This window comes from Triturus cristatus, chromosome 4_1 (assembly GCF_964204655.1).
Source record: "Triturus cristatus chromosome 4_1, aTriCri1.1, whole genome shotgun sequence".
Lineage (NCBI taxonomy): Eukaryota > Metazoa > Chordata > Amphibia > Caudata > Salamandridae > Triturus > Triturus cristatus.
Window position 1 is genome coordinate 341,545,570 of NC_140585.1, and position 22,498 is coordinate 341,568,067.

General features: G+C 45.0%; 1 protein-coding gene across 1 annotated transcript in view; it reads right to left on the reverse strand.

Annotated features, from left to right (window-relative positions):
* Positions 1-19,449, reverse strand: part of LOC146854917 (potassium voltage-gated channel subfamily KQT member 1-like) — an 879,265-nt gene extending 859,816 nt beyond the window's left edge. The window contains exon 1 of the mRNA XM_085650545.1: positions 19,161-19,449. Within this exon, the coding sequence (XP_085506671.1) occupies positions 19,161-19,429 (269 nt within the window). The 5' untranslated portion in view covers positions 19,430-19,449. The remainder of the gene's footprint in view (positions 1-19,160) is intronic.
* Between the last annotated feature and the right edge of the window lie 3,049 nt (positions 19,450-22,498).

A 22,498-nucleotide genomic window follows, 5' to 3' on the forward strand; every position in this document is an offset into this window, starting at 1 on the left:
GTGGGTGTACTGGTGTATGTCAGTGTGGACATATGATGGTCGGTGTGTGGGGGTATTATGGTGGGTGTACTGGTGTATGATGTCAGTGTGGACATATGATGGTCGGTGTGTGGGTGTATTATGGTGGGTGTACTGGTGTATGATGTCAGTGTGGACATATGATGGTCGGTGTGTGGGTGTATTATGGTGGGTGTACTGGTGTATGATGTCAGTGTGGACATATGATGGTCGGTGTGTGGGTGTATTATGGTGGGTGTACTGGTGTATGATGTCAGTGTGGACATATGATGGTCGGTGTGTGGGTGTATTATGGTGGGTGTACTGGTGTATGATGTCAGTGTGGACATATGATGGTCGGTGTGTGGGTGTATTATGGTGGGTGTACTGGTGTATGATGTCAGTGTGGACATATGATGGTCGGTGTGTGGGTGTATTATGGTGGGTGTACTGGTGTATGATGTCAGTGTGGACATAAGATGGTCGGTGTGCTCCTGCCTTCTTGCCCGCAACTTCCCCTGCATCCCTCTGTGTGTAACTCTGTGCACCCCCTCTGTATACCCACACCCTCTACAACTGTGTGCCAACCCACCTGACGCTGGTTCCCCCAGTCCCCTCATGCCACTGCAGCTCCTGTGAGGTCCTGTGCAACCCCCTGTCGGTACTCGGTCTCTACTGAAGCCCACGTATAAGCCCTCTGCCTCCCTTACATCTGTACCCCCATCCTCCTGTAGCCCCTCTGAGTGACCCTGCCCTGTCTGCAACCAACCTGTGCTGTGCACTCCCATCCCTAGTGCCAATCTGTATGCCCCTCTGCAACACTACAGCTCCTCTGTGAGCCACCAGGTCTCTCCACTTCGGCTTCTCTATAAGTCCATGACTCCAGCAGCTTCTCTCTGTGCCCTGGACTCCCCTCTATGTGACCCTGGCTCCCTGCAGTCCCTCTATGTACTTTCACCTACTTTGAGCCCCTGTGTGCTGTCCTATCCTGTCCCTGGACCCCATGCACCCATCAGACCTCCCTGTATCCACTTTCCGCATCCCTTTCCCCCTTTTTATCGTCTTTGTAATCCACATACTCAGGTAGCTGCTAGGTGTATCTGTCCATTCTACAGTACCATTGAGCCACCCTGCATGCCCATGCTGGCTCTTTCTGTGCCCATATATCCCGAGCAGCCCCTCTGTGTGAGTCCCAGAGGCCCTGCAGTCCTCGTGTTCCCCTACCTGCTAAAGTCTCTATGTGTACCCCTGCCCATCCCACCCTGCATTGTCTAAATGCGGATCTGCACCAGCCTGGCTGCCCCCCTGTATCTCATTCACCTTCTTCAGCCACTGTGTATGCTATTGCTCCCTCTTTTTAACCATGCACCATCCCCGTTTGCCTTCCATATGCGCCTCTGTCCTCTCTGACTCTCCAGTGGGCATCCTGCCTTACTCCTACATTATCTCTATGTGCCCCTTCCTACCTCTATGCCAACTAACCTCTGCTCTATCTGCCCTCCAGTCCCTGCAGCTCCTCTAACTGCCCCCTGCGCTTCTTGTGGGCCACACTGCCAAGTCCTTCTGCCCCTCCTGCTGCACTTCTGTGTGTTTCCCGCCCGCCCCGCTCCCACTTTGTAGTCACCAACCCGTCGGCAGCCCCCGACAGATCAGAGACTGTGGCAGGTTTTGTCCGGCTGGTGAGGGTAACATCACAGGGCCAGGGAGAAGGGTGTCAGCTGACACTTTGCTTCCTGTTCCCATGGGAACAGGATTCAGGAGAGGATGTCAGTCAGCGGAGGTGGTCCTTGCTCCCGCACACCGTTCCAAGTGGGAGCAGGGTGCAGGAGAGTGTCAACTGATCTCACCCACTCACGTCCGTAGCCCTGTCATATTACCCCCAAATTAATGGGGGGGTCACACCCAGTAGATCTGAGTCCCAAAAGGAAAATCTAGCCTTTTTACAGAAAAAGGAAAGAGGGAAGGTGCTCTCATCCTCCCTTGCCAAGTTATCCTCATAGAAGCAGAGCTGTAAGGAGTCGACAAAACCAGCCAGGGAGTCTCGTATCTGCAGGTGATATAACAAATAAGGCTCCCTGTTTTCCATTTTTACTTAATTTTATAGATAAATACAGACAGAAAACATTTATTTTTTTGTCTGTATTTATTTTTAAATGTGGATAAAAACGGAAATTGTGTTGCTTTGAGTAATTCTGAATACTGTCTGCCATGACTGCCAGGCCAATAGATGTTTAGATTGATAGGTAAGGGGGCTAAAAAAGAAAGGAATTTTAGTAGAGAGGCTTTAACAGGAGTAGGTAAGTGCAAGGTTGATATTGAAATTTGCATATTTTCTTATAAGTGCATTGATTTATCTTCTGTGGGTGTTTACAGCATTGAAACCTGGTAGGCATTCAAGCATAAGTGCATATTTACCAGTACAATAAATGTGGAAATATACTAATTTCAGCTTAATTTTTTCATAAAACCCAAAATAAATATGGATTAGCAAAAAATAAATATGGATAAATACAGACGGAAGTGTTCAAAAAATAAATACCATAAAACCAGGAGCCCTAATAGCAAAGAACCACACAGATCCTTTGAATCAGTGCACACACAAGTACTGGCATTTTACAGGGATGAGTATTTATTTTACACTATATACTACAAATAATGTGAGTGACAATGTTAGCAAATATTATGAAGAGCGCAGCAAATTAAATTTGCAAATAAGGGCAAAGCTTAGATACCCCCCAATCATGTTCCGTCACACATCCGTAATCAAATAGTCTCATCCCTACCTAAATTATACCAAGCTAATTAACATAATAGTTATATTTATGTATTTATTTATACATACTGAATTATGTAAATGCTGCATACCTCTGCTTTACCATCAGGCCTGAATTTGCCCTGCTGCTTTTCAGCATCCCTTCAGCAACTGGTCCATGCATCCCTTTCCAATCACCAATATCTTATGCAGGTTTTTCAAATAGGGTCCTCTAAGGAGCGAGGAGGTGTCAGCTCACTCTCAGCTCCTGCTCTGGTACACAAGACAACCAATAATATTTCTCTTCAGATTATAGGCATTACATGGGCACCTACTATTACGGTATATACCGTCCTGTCTTCAATACGGGCCTTACACAGTAATTTCTCCTCGCAGCCACTTTGCAACAACCATTTTTTATTAAAGATCTTCAAAGAATGGAAAGGTTTCTTCCCTAGCTGGTTAGAGTCAGGCAATATGACAAATAAACACAAATCTTATTAGATTGAACGAATTGACTGACTCATGATAGAAAAAGAGCTGGCCTGTTTTCTAAGCCTTATACTTCCATCACACACATCAGTGCATGAACAGTGACCATGTTAATATACAGCAAGGTCTGTGTGTTATACAACATTGTAAAAATACATTAAAACTATGCACAATCTTGCAGGACATGAAGGAATGGGTCAGCTGCCATCCACCCCTGCATACTTGTACCCACTGAAAATAAAAAGAAGAGGTGAGTGTCGGTTCACCAACTCTTATGGGGCCCACACTGCGTTGCAGGCCATAGAGGAGCGGGTGTGATGACACCCACTCCTACGCTCACTTCCCGATTGGGAACAGGTTGTATTAGTAGATGCCAAGACTCCTCGCTCCTCCTCCGTTTAGTTATTTTTGCCTGTGGGGTGCTAGGTGACTCCCGCCTGCACAATTTTGTGGGTCACATAGCGCCTGCTCTTGCGCAATTAGAAACTTGGCATACGCATGTGTGCCAACCTGGCATCTGCTTTTCCAGTTTGTGCTAGGTGGGATGGGAAACAAATCTCACCCTTAGACAAGGTGCATGGGGGGACGGGTAAAGGCATTGACCCTTTGTGTATTTCAACAGGGTCGGGGTGAGTAGCAAAATCCTCCCCTCTCACACTTGGGCAGGGTTAGGGTCATTAAGGGATTAACCCTTCTGCAGTTCTGCAGTGTTGGGTTAAGTGGAAATTTCCCACCCCCTCGCTTTTGTATAAGGAAGTTTGATTTGATAACTGCCCTTGCCAAGGTAAGGGGGAAGGAGGCACACTGCATGACCCATTTAATTTTGCATTGCCATCCAGTTATAATTGTGCATTGCTCTCCTGCCTTTAAGCTTGGGGATTTGTTGACTCACCCTGCCCTTGTGCAAGCCTGGGGAATCTGGGGTTAGTTTACCAGGTGCTTGCCAGGCGGAGGTTAGATGCAAAGTTTCCTTTTCCTCCTCTCCCAGTCTATCATACAGTCCATAAAAAGACAGTCATAAGGCCTGTCCTCAAATAGGCCTAAACTGGCGCTCGTCGCAACTTTAAATCACTTTCTACAGATTATGGTTATGTCTATGGACGTCTTAAAGGGGTTGCTGCTGAGGTCCCGGGATTGCCTCTTGCGATTTCTGGCACTGCTTTGCGACCCATCGCCCTAAAGATGGCAAAAACAGTGCTAGGAACACAGGGGCAACTCGTCCTTGCGTTCGTTGATTGGGGCTCCACTTTCTTTGTTTTCTGTCAAATTGTTATTACACTAATAGTGAATAACAATATACTATTCACTATTAGTGTAATACATTTGTTTACAAATAATTGGAATATGACCCTCCATGGCAACGGAAGTAAGGAAAAAATTATTTTGAATATATATATTGTGTGCGTGCTTGCGGGTGAGGGTGTGTTTATGTGAGAGACAATGTGTGTGTGTGTGAGTGAATATGTGTGTAAGTGTTTGAGTGAAAGTAAAGGTCAAATGGTGTGTGATGGTCACTGTGATGTCGTTTCTGCCACACCTAGCATTTTGGTGAAATGGTGCCCGTGGTTATATCCTAGAAAGGGACCCTATCCTATGCTCTAGTTTGACAAGATCTTATGCAGCACGGGCAACAGGTTTTCCCAAAAGCTCTGTTGATCTACAAAACGACAAACGTCCAGAAGACGCTCTCTGAAAAACTGATGAGCCCTGTAACTACATGAAAAGTACCCATTTAGTGCACAACGACAAAACGCACAGAACTAAGGGCCTATTTATGATGGTGGTGCCTGCCACCGCAATGGTAAACATGCACAGTGTGCCTTGTAATTGCATGTGCGGGACCGCTGCCATATATGCGGCTGGTCGCAATCCCCGGGACGATGGCAAGTCCGTCCGCCATTGTAATCAGGCCCTAAGATCTTATTAACTTGGCCCCTACTTACTGCAGCCTGTTCACTTCGAAAACATCCGAGTTCCTTTCAGTACAACAGTTTACACAAAATATGCACCAAGGCAGCCCCTGCTTTAGTCTGAGACAGCAACACCCTTCAGCAGAGCAGGAACCAACGCACAGGCTACATCAACAGCTGTACACACGCCTACTACCCTCACTCACTGTCTCACAGTGGACACTTTATTCAGGCTGAGTATTTCCTCGGGGATACTGAAAACAAGAAACATAGTGCTATTGGGACCCTACAAGGGCAAGAAAATAAACCCAAGGAGGTTCCACATTTAACCCAATAAAAAGCAATGAGTTTTTAATCACGCATATCCAATGGGAAACCTTTCACCCATGTGTGAAGCAAGACTGTAGCTGCCACTCGAGGAGGCCTCAAATTCTGTTGGACTTTTGTGTAATTTTGAGTGGTAAGATATCTCCCTTAGCATCTGCACCACTGTCACATGAGGGGCCCAGGAGTAAGTAGCACACACGTTAATGCTCATAATGGAGTATTATAGATATAATTCTAACAAACAAAAGGAATCCACCTGAATGAGATTGGTATGGTCCCTACAATGGTGGGGAGCACACTGTGATCTTTAAATACCCCTCACACACCAAAAGGGCCCTTGGTGTCATGCTTCGTCATAGGGGTTTTCGCAATCATCTACGGAATGTAGCGTGCTACTAACCAACGACTACGCGGGAGCACTGATGTAATAACTATGTGTGGTGTGTGAGGGTTTAGATGGTAAGTGAGTGGTGGGGTCAGATGTGAATTAATGCGTGAATGTTAAAAAATACCTGGCATGTGAGGGCTAAAAATAGTTTAATAAACTTCCGTGCTGATATTGCTAAAAGGGGTGTGGTGGAGGAATTTTTGTATTTAATGTACAATACCTCTCGTGTGCGCCAACATGTTTCGAAGCGTAAAGCTTCTTCTTCAGGACGGGGTGCACAGATCCCCACCTTACTCACGTCAGGGTTGTGTATTATTGTTAAATTACAAACAATATATGTGATATAAATGCGAAAACTAGACTAAATGTGCCTAATTACTAGATTCCAAATCGTAAGTACCTGCAATGAGGACCTGAAATCAAAAGAACACAGGGAAGGAAAAAATACATGGGGTATTTAGTTGCAACATCCAGCACGCTGGGCTAATGACCTAAAATAGGTGAAAAAGCACTCTCTAGACATAATATGTCATCCTACTGCAGTGCAGTGCCCTGTAAAAAAGATAGACACGTTCATGACTGACGAACAAATAACATAAAACACACACTCTATCATTAGTCCACTGGTTGTTTAGGTGATCTATGTTCCAAAAAGTTTTTTTCTGAGATGTAGAAAGAGAGAGGAGGTAAGGAAGGAACAGTGCATACTTGCTACAAAATGGCGAATTGCCTCATGAACCTGTAACACGGAGGGACCCCGTGCTTAATAGCACTCTGCAGAGTAAGTAAGGAAGAAAAACACAGTCTTAGTTTGGCGCTTAGGATAGTACTCACTTTGTAGATGCGTTGGGGTTCACAAGGTTTTCCCATCGGCTATGCCGTACTTACAATACGGGAGATACTCCCTGTCCGGACTGTCCCGTCCGCGGCTCCGTGGATAAATGTGGAGCGCGGAGGGACCAATATAAGTACTCTACTTAATTGGATGATTGGCATGTCATTGATAAAAGCCATGCAAAAGTTATGTGTCCGGTCAGGTGTATCCGGTCGTGGTTACGGGCCGAGATACCTGTTGCACCTCTCCTGTGGACGAGACAGAGCCGTGCATGCGTGTTAGGTCGGATTCCGTTGAAACTAGAGCGCTGAATAGACAGTGGTACAGCGCATGCATGGAGTGTCTTTATCAATGTGACAGAAGGCAAAGTAATTCTATTGATAAGATCCCGAAGGAGGAACCAGTTTCATAATTATATATGCAAGCTGTGATGTGAGATGGTCGGTACTGAGGAAAAAACCGGACAGACATTGTGACCTATTCTTGGATCAGCTCAGTTTCTTGAAACTAAGGCGTTGAACAATCATTTGAATTGCGCACAGGTGGAATGTCTCTTTTCTGCGCGCCGAAGGGCACGGATTTCAGTCAACCTAAAAGGAGTTTCTGGTTTGTAAAATTTTATGGGTACTACGGAGAAAGACAGGAGATTGTCCCCTGCTGTTAGATCGGTGTGGTCCAGGGATACTCATAGTACGGCACGCGGGCCGCCAGCGGCCCGGCAAGCCTTTCTTGGCGACCCGCGGACCTTGCAGACATCGTACCCAGACATGCCAACCCTCCCCATTCAGGCGGGAGACTACCGATTTCAAGGCTAGTCTCCCGCCTCCCGGTTCCTGCAAGCAAAAACCCGATTCCTCGGGGGGTTTCAGCTGACAGGGCTTGTATTGTGTAGAGTGCTAATTCTTCCAGCAATAATCAGAGTGGCGATGCAGGGGCTCTAGAAAGGGTGAAAAAGCAAAACAAAGCCTCATCAACAAGCGAATGGTCTTTTAAAGACCTGTGAAGTACTCGGGGGTGGCTGTGTGTGTACCTGGAAGCTGTTTCAGCCCGCCGGGCTGCCACACGGGAGGGGTGGGGGGGAGATTGTATGCACTGCCAGCAACCTGCCAGGCCAGTGCACAACACTTGCATCATCCTCTCTCTGCCTGCCACTGCGCTCAATGCTTCTGAAAGGTAAGGAAAAAATTTTGCGTTTCAAATGTCGGATTCTGCAGCAGCACACCTCCAACGCCCATACATGACAGTAACCCGACTCAAGGCCCCATTCTCCCGATTTTTTTTCAGAGAGGGAGGGAGAGAGAGGGAGGGAGGGAGAGAGAGGGAGTGAGGGAGAGAGACGGAGGGAGGGAGACGGAGGAGAGAGGGAGACGGAGGAGGGAGAAAGGGGGAGAGAGAGGGAGAGAGAGAGTGGGAGAGAGAGGGAGGGAGACAGGGAGGGAGGGAGACAGGGAGGGAGACAGAGAGGGAGGGAGACAGAGAGGGAGGGGGAGGGAGGGAGACGGAGGAGGGAGGGAGACGGAGAACAGAGGGAGACGGAGAGAGACTGAGAGGGAAGAAGAGGGAGAGAGGAGAGAGGGAGGGAGGGAGAGGGAGAGGGAGGGAGAGAGAGAGGGAGGGAGAGAGAGAGGGAGACGGAGGAGGGAGGGAGGGAGGGAGGGAGACGGAGGAGGAAGGGAGGAGACGGAGGAGGGAGGGAGACGGAGGAGGGAGGGAGACGGAGGACAGAGGGAGAGGGAGGGAGACGGAGGACGGAGGAAGACAGAGAGAGGGAGAGAGGGAGGGAGAGGGAGAGAGGGGGAGGGGGACAGAGAGGGAGGGAGACAGAGAGAGAGGGAGACAGATGTTTTGAAAGGTTTTTTTTTTTACTCTAGCTCCGCCCCACACTGATCCCGACCCCACTGACTCCACCCCTACCAGTGCGGCCCTCGGCCACTACCCACACTGAAATTTTGTCCCCCGACAGAAAGTTTGTGAGTACCCCTGGTGTAGCCAAACACTATTGCTTGACGATGGAGTTAGATCTTTTGATGTACATAACGTAACATCGCATGTGTTTCTAGAGGCCAGGTATTGTAGGTAGACTGAAGGGGCTTGTTAACCACACACAAACACGTCAACACTGGCCTACACAGCACCAGTAGGCGTACTGCAAAAGGGCGTTGGTCTGAGCACCCTGGGCGAGTGATGTAGAGGTTGATACTGATGGTCTTACAAAATAAATAAATACAAGGTGGTTGCTCCGTATTACAGGCTCATGATGCAATTCGCCATTTTGAAGCAAGTATGCACTGTTCCTTCCTTACCTTCTCTCTCTTTCTACATCTCAGAAAAAACCTTTTTGGAACATAGACCACCTAAACAACCAGTGGACTAATGATAGAGTGTGGGTTTTATGTTATTTGTTCGTCAGTCATGTACGTGTCTATCTTTTTTACAGGGCACAGCACTGCAGTAGGATGACATATTATGTCTAGAGAGTGCTTTTTCACCTATTTTAGGTCATTAGCCCAGCGTGCTGGATGTTGCAACTAAATACCCCATGTATTTTTTCCTTCCCTGTGTTCTTTTGATTTCAGGTTCTCATTGCAGGTACTTACGATTTGGAATCTAGTAATTAGGCACATTTAGTCTAGTTTTCGCATTTATATCACATATATTGTTTGTAATTTAACGATAATACACAACCCTGACGTGAGTAAGGTGGGGATCTGTGCACCCCGTCCTGAAGAAGAAGCTTTACGTTTCGAAACATGTCGACGCACACGAGATGTATTGTACATTAAATACAAAAATACTTCCACCACACCCCTTTTAGCAATACCAGCACGGAGGTTTATTAAAATATTTTTAGCCTTCACATGCCAGTTATTTTTTAACATTCACGCATTAATTCACATCTGACCCCACCACTCACTTACCATCTAAACCCTCACGCACCACACATAGTTATTACATCAGTGCTCCCGCGTAGTTGTTGGTTAGTAGCACGCCGCATTCTGTAGAGGTATGCGAAGACCCCCATGATGAAGCATGACACCAAGGGCCCTTTTGGTGTGTGAGGGGTATTTAAAAAACACAGTGTGCTCCCCACAATTGTAGGGACCATACCAATCTCATTCAGGTGGATTCTTTTTGTTTGTTAGAATTGTGGCCGGGGGGATCGAATCCACTTGTGTGTCCAGGTGGACACTTCCTCTCTCCACTCGCCCCTTTTGTTATATTTAGTATTATAGATATAGTCAGCCTTGCTGGATTTTCTCATTTAGGCTTGCATTTTTTATATACTAAATTATGTTGTAGCACTATACAGAAAGTGAAAGGTACATTATCTTACTTTCCAAAGTGCAAGACTAGTTACAACTTCAGTTTGACATTTTTCTTTGTTTTTTTTCAGTTTGAATAGCAAATTTAAGAGATAATGTATAAATGTATAATTATAAATAAACATTTTATAGTCAGAGAAGATAACAGCCAAACATAACAGTGGCATATGCTAGGCGACACACTCAAAAAAGGAGCTATGGCAATGTGGGGAGGGGGTGGCTAGCAAGAGAATTATTAAAAACTCCTCAACACAATGACTCTCAATTCACAAATCCATTTGAGCACTAAAATTGGACTATCGAGTTCAAATATCTTGTGTTTTGACTGTAAATTCATATTTGGCAAACACAACGTGTAGACTTACATTTGCAGTGCTATCGACTCACGTGTAAACACCTGCAAACTATGAACACCCACAAATTGTGAGTTCTTAGGGACTGATGCACTTTTGCAAAGCAATACTGAGGGAAAGCTGTAGGGGACGGGTTTTCCCCCAATAACTATATCTTACCAGTGGGGTAAAAACGGTGCCACGCTAAATTGCACTTTTGCGTTATACTTAAGCATGCTTAAACATTCATTATATATATTTAAACATGCATTCACGATAACTCAGTCGAGTTCCCAAAAGATTTTTCGATTAATGCAATTCTGCGATTTTCACTGATTCCCGGGATGGGTTGCGAAATTCTCTGTAAATTCTATAGTAGCCAGAAATGTACTCAAACCAAAGAAACCTATGGGATTACATTTCTTCCTACTTTTCGTGAATCAGGTGCATTGTGATTTAATTGATAAATAAAATTGGAAACTCCATTTATGATGAATAAAGACAGCACAGAAATCGCTGCTGTCACGGTGGCAGTAATTAAATGGATATATAAGTTCAAGCAAAAAGAACCCAAAAGATGATAAAAGTTTTCGTATGGGTTTAATTTTCGGAGATAGATATTGTTACATCCAGTGGTGTAACAAAACTTGAGGGTTCCCCTGCAAAGTAAATGGAGGGGGGCCCCCACTCTTCTAACCAAGACAGGAGCTCTCATTCCAAGAGCTCGGTGCCCAGTGGTGTAGCTAGACATTTGGCTGCCCATGGCGGTCCCTACATTTGCTGCTCCATGGCGGCCGCAGGTAAGAGCACAGGAGTACAGGCCATTCCTGAGTTTGCCACTCCACATCAGCTGCAGGTAAGAGTGGGGGGGAGGACGCCTCCCCCAAAACTAATGCTGTCCAGGGTGGACTCCCCCCCTTGCTATGCCATTGCTGCCACCCGAGCACAGTGCCAGATAGGGCCACACCGCAGGGGCTGCAGGGGCTGTTGTTATGCCACGGGTTATATCATCGTCAAGTACTAATGGGACCCTCTGAAAACAGCTCAATAAGGATATGGAGCAAACTAAAGGTCAGGCCACACAATCTCTGAAGTACCATCAAGAATATCCATCCAAAGGATGTGTTGTTGTGTTCCTATACACATAGTGTGAGCCTAGCTGGAGACCAAAGGTGTTCTGTACGTTTATTGCGGGTATTGGGGTTGGAGGGCGATATCAGCCTGTGTACATTACGTGGGACATTACACGTCTGATTTTTGGATTTGCTTTCTATGGTGTGACCACACAAAATAATTTCACGTCCAGCGCTGACGCTGATTAGAACTGAGGTCCCTCAAATCCAAATTCAAAGCCACTAAATCACGTGTTAAAAAACAACCGATGTCTCCTCAAGCCCTATTACATAGACAATGAAAACTATGAATGGCTATTCAAGCTCGGCTGATTATATGCGGTGCAAAAGGAGATGGATGCCCAAAATGGACACCACTAAACTACACCAAAAACCATAAGACAGCGAATACATGGCTACCCATAAACAGCCAATTCAGAATTCTCAGTGACATACTTTACACATACATATATTTACAAAAAGACGTTGCTAAATACACAATAAAAAATGTTTTATCAGTACTAAAATTCCACTAACTATTCGTATAAAAGACTTTAGACATATTCTATGCATTCACATAACAAGGAAACCATTACCTTAGAGGCTGCTAAAAATATAGATAGACAAATACAGATTTGATCAGGTGCCCATCCCCATGCAAAGTGTGAGTACACGCTCCCCGTTATTAATTTTACACCGAGAGCAGGGACATAATTTGTGGTCCCAGGATGGACAATACAAATCATTCTGACTCAATTGTCTCCACCTAGTCTTTCTTGCACCATCAACAGAACTTCAAGTTTCCAGAAAGCCCATCTTGTAAAGCCCGCAGCCTTGACTTTGTAGACCCAAACTGAACAGGTCCTGTGCCAAGTGCTGAGATTCATCTCTGTGAGCCAATCCTGGTTAAATGTTTAGCATAACACCAAGTACGAACATTATCACTTAAATAAGTAATAACCAGTGGTCCTCGGAGCAGGTGAGCTACCACTTAATCTGGATCTTTAACAATCAGCCTACAGACATTTGAATGTTCCTGCGCTCACCAACATGTAGGTGTGGGCGGAATTTGCATAGTCGTGCTACGCAAAGCTCCGCGAAATGGTAAAAAAAATACGAACACGCAGAAATTCTGCGAACACGCGGAATTGCTTGTTCGCGATGCTTTTTTCCTGTTCACGATCGCTGTTTGCGTGCTACGGGGGAAATATCTCGCAAACACACATTTTGAGACCGCGAACAAGCAAAAAATTCCGCAAAGCCGCAGAACGCAGAATTTTGGGCAATTCCACTTTCTCCGCGGAACGCAAAATGACCCAAATTCCGCAAATTCTGCAAATTCCGCGAGCAGAACGGAATTTACTGCCCAGGCCTACCAACATGCTAAGTGAATGTAGAGAACAAAAAAAATCAACTAGGGAGCAAAGGCGGGAAGTAAAGATGCCCCAGATGCACCAAGACATTTTCCTATTGACAAAGAATGGGACTTTGGCATATCAGGCCCTACGGGTCTTTTTCAGTATACCACTCTAAATTATAGGTAAATACCGTTTAGTATGATTAACATTGTGTGAGGCATTTTTTCCGATTTAGTATTTTGCTTAAAGCAATGTTACTATGTACTTTTACCATCTGGAAACTCGTTTAAATTGACCCACTAAATAACCAGCAAAGCTCGCCCACATATAGTAAGGCAATGAGAAGATTGTCAGGTTTCACATGCATAATCTGTGATGGTAAAACCACAGGATTATTGATACAGCGATTATTTTCTATGTGCACATTTGCCAATGGCCCCATCTCTACTCGGATCCATGTGAAATCAATCAAGTTCTATGACCTTGACTTTTTTTAAATACTTTATAACATGTGGACGTCATTCAAGGATGCTTCTTGCCACCACGTTGCCAGTGTGATTTTACCACAAAAATGGTAATCCTGATTCAGCTGCAAATGCCCCCCAAAAATAAAAAACGTTATAATAATAGTAAGCTCCACCCAAGGAGCATACTAAGAGAAAATTCCCACTCCATCTGTTTATACAATGCAAAAAATACACATTAATTGAGCATGCTCGTACGTGTAGAAATAGGCGTCCAGGCTTCCATCAGTGGAAAAATTAGTGAGTATGGGTCTACCCACACTCGATCCATTCCACCTAGGTAAATTGCACAACCACAGTTCTAAGTGCCATCCAAAAAAGGTGAGGCAGACGTCTCTAATCTAATGCAGAGGCCCAATTTCAGGCACTTTGAGAGACGTATTGGAATTATATGCCTATTTAATGAACACAAGCGTGGGCTGACTGTGTAAAACTTAACCCTGATACAGCCAAAACTGTCAATCAGTGCAATGTACATAGAGCCCTCTAAAATTATACACCAATAGAAAATAGAAAAAGATATAAAATTAAACAAAACTGCAACTTTAACAGTCCAGACATGCCTAATAAAAGGCATCTGGATCTCAAAGTCACTCACTTGTCCAATAATCTTTCAGTGACGCTTATGCTGTAACTAATTAGAACCATGAAATTACAAACACAAAAATACATCATTTGAAAAAACACTTTTCCATCTCGTGGTTTAAATTTGACTTTGGTAAGTATATACAATAAATGTACCAAAACATGTTTTGCACTCCACAAGTGCCAAATACCAGTAACAATTACTTTGCTCATATAGAATCTTTTTGAACTTCAAAATTACCAGTCTCATTCAAAAGTCATTAGACATTGCAAGTTTTTGTCAGCCATTCGGTTGCACTCCAAATTCAAAAGATTTTTCAAAGAAATTCGGCATTCCTTGCTAATAACAGACATGATATAGCATTATGTTTAAGTTATACAGGTTCTTTCATTCTGTAGGAACATAGAAGACATAAACAGAACATGTTCTTGTGGGACCGAATATTTCTAGAAGTGTAAAATTGACTAGTACAATTTTAAGCATTTAAAAAATTATTTTCTTACCAGGATATTAGTGTGGATAAAATATATTTCTATCTTTCTAAAACGGGTAGATTAAAACTGTTTTTGTGTAGGCGGGTCAACATTAGATTATTTCCAGAACTATTAAGTACTAGCTCCACATAGAAACAAGTGGTGCAATGTCACACTCAAAAGTATGTAATGAACTGATTATTTTGGTAGTCATTCATTGATTAGTTCTTAATGTGGTCTCTTGCTTGAAACTACAAGATTCAGTTGTCCCTAGTTCTTCTTGATTGAACATATGTACGTTTAGCGCTATTTGTGTATAACAACAATAAAATGCTTTTAACACTTAATTAAAGGCTATTTAAGCAATTTTAAGTTCTATTTGACAGACTGTAGTGTAGGGGAGATCCCCATTTCTTGTCAGCAGGAATTATCAAAATGAGATCTGCGTTGACACCCAAATGTCCTCTCCATATTGAAGCTGGCAAGTTCTCTTTCGCTGATAAGATGTAATTAATGTTTTAAATGTGTGATATTTTTTTTAAAAAGGGTTTAGATGTTTTGTCTCGATTTTTGGGCCATTGGTATGCTTTTTACTTAGTAGGGAGGTCTAGCTTAATCCAAATAGACATAAGCCTTAATAAATTTAGATGTCGAATAAAGATCCAAATTGAGTTTTAAATATATTGATCACCAATTGTTATTAACAGATTAAACAAGATATTTTCTGAAAGCCTAGAGGAATGAGATCAAACATGAGTGTGCCAACCCGACATAAAGAGATTTTACATAGCAAATAGAAAATGTAATTATGCGTGGCCCATATCCCTTTTGGAAAAGCCTTACTTTTCTAACATTTTCATTTTCATTCTGAAACTCAATACTTAGTCTAGGTCCCAATATGTTAAACAATCTTCTATACCCGAAGTTAGATTGCATTTTTGAAGACTTGTCCACGCATACAAAATGTGTATCAGGAACAATTCCCCATTCAAGTTTGTTCTTAGGTTCTGGATGATTATAGGAACTGTAGAGTTGGAGTCACTAGTAGAGGGTGCTAAACTTTATCACATATTTCAACAAGGGGAGGGAACCAATATCAGTGATATTTTAAGCGGGACTTTTCCACACTATTGCAATTTTTAAGGCAATACTATAGATGGACATTCACAATGAATAAATTAAAACATCTATTGTTTTTGTTGTATAAACTCAAGTAGGGGTTCATTTTACTCTGAGTTACAGGACAGGTAGACATCTGATCACTTAAATGAATTTGCTAATCATTTTATTTTTTATTGTTCTTTTCTGGAGTGAAAGGATGACATTAATTATTTGCTTTAGATGAGAGTCTATTTGTAAAACAAAACCAGCTTTGTCCTTGAGTACTTGGGATATTACTGTGAATAATTAATAATTTATTATGTAGGACTACACACACTTCTAGCAGCCTAACCAGATGGTCAACTTGTATCTACTAAAACTATATTTACTATTTCCCGACACCATGGCTAAATTACTGAGAATGCTCTATTCAATACGATGATATAGTGAGACTATATCTATCCAATTCCCATCAATCATGTTTCATGCTCACTCATAGAGTTACTAGGTTGTTATGGAAACTCTATCCAACATGATCAGAGTGCAAGTAAACTAGCAAAATAGCTCTAACCAACAAAAACATACAGGGACTCAATTATCAAAGATACCCCTTCCAACACCATCATACAGTGAGTTAACAGCATAGAAATCCCCCCATCCAATATGGTCATGTAATGAGTAAACTCTCCAGACAGCTCCGACCACCAGGACCATATAGTGGATAAATGACTACAGAAGCTGAAGCCAATGTTCGCATACCGATCAAACTACCATGGACGATCCACGCAATGTGGTCAAACAGCGAATAAGCCACCAAGGAAGTCCTTCCAGCATGATAATACATTTAGCAAACTTAGATTGAAGTTCCAGGAGTAATCAACGAAGTTCAATTCAAGAGGAAGGAAGCTACGATAAAACCGCCATTGTCATGTCCAAACAATAAATACATTTTAAAAAACAGTGAATTTCCAACTAACATGGTCAGACAGTAAGAAAGCTACCTCAACTCATTTTAAGTGATTTACAAGAATGAGACTGAGGCAAAAAGATTTGCACCTATCACTTTTAGTAAATTAAGTTGATCAAAATAAGTGTGGCGCACAGATCTAGAAGATCAGCCTCCCAATCTTCCATACAGGAGCCCAGCTCCATAATATAATTTGAAAAAGAATGATCGGCACACACCATATCACATTAGTACCAATTATTTCAATTATATATTGCACAGACTCCTAAGTTTGTCTAAAAGAGTTCCTTTATTCACATCTTATTCTTTTTTTAAAACAATTTTCTTCTGCTTTTTAACAAAAGAATAAGAAGATGTGAATAAAGGAACTCTTTTAGAAAAACTTAGGAGTCTGTGCATTATCTAATTGAACTAATTGGTACTTTATGTGATATGGTGTGTGCTGATCATTCTTTTGCAAATCAACTCATTTTCCAGGGTTCTTGCCTCCCCCCTTTCACCCATTACTGCCATTCTTCAACACTTCTAGTGTTCTTCTGGAAGTCTAGGGCAGGAGTTAATTTGTAAAAAAAAATACTGACAGGGTTCTCGTCAAGAGGCAGCTTGCATCAGCCTATTTCTCCTTTTGCAATGCCCAAAACAGAACCAACTACTAACCATGAAAGTGGGGAGAGGATGTGGCGTAATGGCCTAAGCTGCCAACTTCGGAGTAGTGGAACCTGGTTTGAGTCTCAGCGTTGGCTCAACATCCTGTGATTCTGGGTAAATCACTTAATCTCCCCGTAAACTAACGTGTCCTTAACTGGTGCTCATGCAAAGCGCCAGTGTTGATGATTAAGTACCGTGCTCAGCACTGGAAACCACTGGCTCAACTTAAGCACAGGTCTAGGGTGTAACATTAATACCCAGTATAACATACAAAAACAGTACGACGCATCCACCTTGCGATGACCAGTTCAACTCTCACTCACAGGCCTTTCCCCTGCCTGCGTTGCCATGTTGTCTGCTGCTCAGCAGTTCCTGGGATTTCACAGTGAAAGCCCCTACAATACACCACTTATTCTTTTACTCTCAGGGTCACAGCCAGCTCTTCTCCTCTTTGCTTTTGCATCAGAGAACTCTCCCCTGCTCTTGGCTTTGCCAAGCTTCCAGCTACAGGCCTCACTCCTTTCAGCTTCTAGACTCTGAATCACAGCCCTGCTTGTCACCCACCTTTCCCTGGGATAGCGCTCTCAGCAACAAGACCCTCGCCCTTTCACGGTCTCTGACTGTCACATGCCTCGCTCTTATTTTCACGAGTCACAGGCCTCTCCTTAGGTTTTTGTCTCTCCGTCTCTGACATCTCACAGTTACAATCCTGATTTTAGTCCTTCGCAATTACAATCCTGCTCTTAGCATCTCACAGTTCTAATCCTCTCCCCTGCTCATATCTTCTCTCTGTCAGGGGCTTCTCTGCTACTCTTTGTTACTCCCTTGTTTTGTCCTCCCATGGCCACCTACCTCTCCCCTGCTTGTGGACTCCTCAGTGACGTGTATTTTTCCTGCTCTTACTAGTTCTCTCTTTTTCGGCCTACCACACTCACTGGCCTTTGTGTCCTCTGCTGCTTGTGGCCTCTCACTGGGATATCCTGCTTATGGTCTTTCACAGACATCTCCCTGCTCTTTATCACAGGCCTCTTTCTTGATCACGCATTTAATTTAATCCTAAATCATCTCGTCACAGGAAGTTCACAGATGCACTCAGTAGTACATGGGGATGTACACACAGTGAAAACACCGGCGAAGGTAAAAAAATGTTTTACATGCGGGTTTACCCCGTGTCCTCCAAATTCATTAAGTCTACGTTTTTTTTTTCCTGTGTCCACCACTATGTCTCCTGTTTTATCTACCTCCCCTTTCCACCCATGTACCTTTCTTTGTTCAGGCCTTCTCTGACCACCCACCCCAAACTCTTTTTTTACTTCCGGGAAGAGCGCCAACCATGCTAGGTTTAATGGGGGCAGGCGGTGCGCCCTGTACTAGCCTTGACCCAGAAACAAAGCCTCGCCTCTCTCACTCCCTCATCCCTGGCCCTCACTTGCTGGTGAGATGCTCAAGCCCTGCACCAAAGAAAAGATGCAAGCCATTTAGGAAGACAACTCAACTCACAACAGGCTTCTTCTGCGGGGTCCTCCCCCCTCCCTCTCCTGTCAATGCTCAAGGTTTTCAGGTTCCTTTGGGAGGGCGTAATGTGGTTTAGAAATATCCAACATACCATAAAATTGAGGAAGAGGTAGTAATTTGCTACGGAATCTTCTTCAACCATATTGAGACACTGAGTAAGTTTCAAAGGAGCATCCGAACAAAATAGATGACGAAAACAATAAACGTAATTGACAGAAGTTGGAACCAACCAAGAAAGCTTCATTGAAGGCCGTCAGCAGTGGAAATCTGTGAAAGGATGAAGCGCCTGAGTGACGAGTAACAGGGTACCACCTACCCACAACAGGATCAGACATCCTAATTCAGCTATCTAGGCCAATCTATGAGTAACATGCTACCACCCACTCCAATAGAGAAAATCCCCCAGCATAGGCAGACAGCAAGAACATAACCGTACAAGCTCCATCAATGATCATACAACTCAACAGGTGGTTACTACACCAGCAGGCAGCACGGGACGGCCACCCCCTGCGGCACTTACACTGTGAAGTGGTAAATGAAGCACTTGCAGCCGCTGGGCCTTTCCAGGAAGTTGTAGACATCGCCCTGCATGCTAGTTCTGGTCAGGTAGGGGCGGTAGAAGCACTTGGGGGCGTAGGTCCGGCGGATCTCGCTGGCTGTGAGCGCGGGCGGGGGTCTCACCTGGAAGCCCGGGTCTGAGGTGCAGGAGTCGGCCCGGGGGCTGCAGGGGATCCCCGCTCCATTGTTCACCTCGCCGCCCGGGGCCAGGGCCACCGAGGAGTAGCGCATTCTGCCCTCATCGCCCGCGCCCGCCTCCAGCACGGCCAGAGTGGCCCGGCGCCCCTGCTGCCCGTCCAGCCGGGGAGTGGAGCCGTGCGCCTCGCCGCATAGGCTGTACATAGGGTAGCCGCCCGTTTCCCCATTAGCGAAGGCCATCCTGTAATGAGGCGGCGGTATGGATAACGCTGATCAATATTTAAAATCATAAGAGGCGGTGTTGTGTGTCCCCCGGGCGCTGGGAGCTCTCCAGCAGCCGATGCGCCGTCCTCCGGGGCTCCCGGGTGTCAGGGCGCGGAGGTCTGCCAGTCTGTCACCTGTTGTCACTCAAAGCATCTGAAATGAAAGCAGAAAGGCAGAGAGGTCAGGAGGCGAAGGGTGAACCCGGACAAGGGCAGGTGTGCGAACCCGGAGACGCCGTGGAGTGGAAAGCGAGACCGGATACAGGGAAAGCGCCCCACTCCCAACCGGACTGAAAGGGTCACAGGGATAATGATCGTCCTTTACAACTGCCACGCATATGTAGCGCACTATACGAACTCATTTGTCTCTAGGCGCTGATGACAACAGGTGTTGTTCCTCCACCTGGCGCTTCCTTCCCCTGTCCCCACGTGCACTCATTAAACATTTAGATAGCTACAAAAGAGTGTTGTCAAGTTCACTCGTTTCCACAAACAACTTTCTGTCAACACAGTCATAGTCAAACCAAGAGATGGGGAAAAAATGCTGTCACATTTATCAACTACCCATTTGCTCCCCCGTTCCCTTCTTTTGGAACCAATATTCCAATCATTGTTTAAGATCACTAGCCCCCCCGTGATGGGCGTGCTAATGATCTTAAACAATGATTGGAATATTTGCGCCACCCTTTCTGCGCGTGAAAAGTTGTGCTTGGGTAATTGTAAACAGGGAGTCAATCGGAAATGAAGGCTGGGGCGGGGGGCGCAGAGATTCAGTATGAAAAGTTGGGGGTGCCCAGGTGAGTAAGAGGTGGTGAAGGATAGGTGGACAGACACAAAACACAGTTAAAAACGTAAACTGGTACCCCTGGCATGTTCGCGGTGCCCCGTCTCTGCCTCCTGCGCCCGGTTTTGGCCTCCCGGTTCCATCGGCTTCTGGACACTTGTGCCACCCTGGTAGAGAGTTGCAGCCTCCGCCGGCTGAGTCCACCCCCAGCCGCCCGGCCCTCCCCGGCCCTCCCCGGCCTGGATCTTTATCCTTGATAATACGTGATGAAAGTGTTTCACTGGCTGGAAGGGGCTTGGGAGCCTGCCCAGTATCAGACATGCATTCAACGGCACGAGCATGTGTTACTCGTGTAACACAAAAACGACAACAAACCGACCGGGATCTCAAGTTGTCCCACGTCAGACGTACGCCTTACGCGCGAATTGTATCCTTGTCCATTTCTGCTAGGGCGCCTTAACCGTTAGAAAGTAAGGACTACATCTGCGTGAACACGTTCTATTTTTAAAGCAGGCAGAAAACGCCTCTGGTGTCGTGCCCTCCACATTCTAATGTTCAACATGTTGGGGGACAGCTGTAAAGGATCACACGGTTCAGCCAAATGATCCAGACGAACGAGGCCTACGTCCCGCGTAAGATAGTCCTCGTGCCAAATCCAACTCATCCTCAGAAAATAAACGAATAATAAAGACGGATGGGGGTTGTCTCACTGGCGTATGGCTGAGCGGGCCGAATGCAAACGAGGCAAATGACCCCTCCCCCCATTAACTAGAAAAATGCAGTCATAATAAGGGTGCAGACGTCCTTTGCGCACCAGGACAACGGTGCCACTACACCTGCTGCGCTGTTGCAAATTAAGCCCCTGACTAGGATTTAATGAGGTGATGCGAACTGTGTGCTCGATTGCTCAGTTCCCTTTTCACGCTTTTATTTATGATACGCACTTGGCACAAGGGCTTGAGCCTCCCGCGTAAAAGTCTCAGGTCGTGGCTCGTGCGCTGTTCGTGTGCTGATTTTCACGTACATCGAACCTCAGGAACTGCCCAGACGGTAGCACGAGCGCGTGAAACCAATGCCGCGGCTGCATTATACATAAGACGCTGCCTGCACGCGCGGTGAGGGAGGGAGGCTGGCGGCTGGGTCCGACTGTCAGGAGGTGCCTTCCACGCACTCTTTTCAGGGATGACTAGGCATCATTCTAATGAGATGGTAGGCTGGCCAAAGGTCCCGTGCAAGGGCAGAACGAATAGCTTGTTTTCAAGCAGCGGCGGTGTTGCTTGCAGTGCCAGCTCGTTTGAACTGGCACTGCGGCCGAATGTCCCAGATCGTACCTTGATTGGCAGCTCCTAAGGAACGGAGACGAACTCTGAAGTACGGCCTGCTGGCATAACTCTCGGGGGAGTTGTGAATAATTTGTGCTGGGATTTGAAGTGGTGGGCACCGGCACACACTTTTGGCAACCGGGGTTCATACTTTTTTTAATATCGCGAACTTTACCCGAATGTATCAGAGCGCTTTACATGAGCAACAGGTAGGTTACACCAGGACACATTCATTTTTGGGAGGCACGAAAAAATTAAGTAATTTGCCAAGAATCACAGGATGCTGAGCCCACACGAGACTCGAACCTGGTTCTGCAACTCTAAAGTCGGCAGATCTGGCCGCAGCAAGGCAGAAAAGGGAGACAGGAATAAGAGAATGACAAGAAAACTGTGACAAAAGAAGAAAATAATGATGAATTAGCAGTGGCAAAGCCAATAGGTCTGACATTGGCTTCCAGCCTCTTGCTTTGGGGAAAGAAGGTAAGAAAGAAAGAATGAATGAATGAATGAATGAAAGTAAGAAAAGAAGGAAATAAAGAAAAAAGAACACACAAAACATAGAAAGGCAAGAAAGTAAGAAGGAAGGAGGAAGGAAAGAAAGGAAAATGACGAGAAAGAAACATAGGAAAGAAAAAAGAGGAAAAAAGAAAGGAAGAAGGAGCAACATACAGAAATAAACAAAAAGGAAAACAAGAAAGAAAGTACAAGGGAAGAAAGGAAGACAAGACGGAAAGAAAGAGAAATACAAGAAAGCAAAGGGAAGGAAGAACAAGTAAGTCCAGAAAGAAAGACA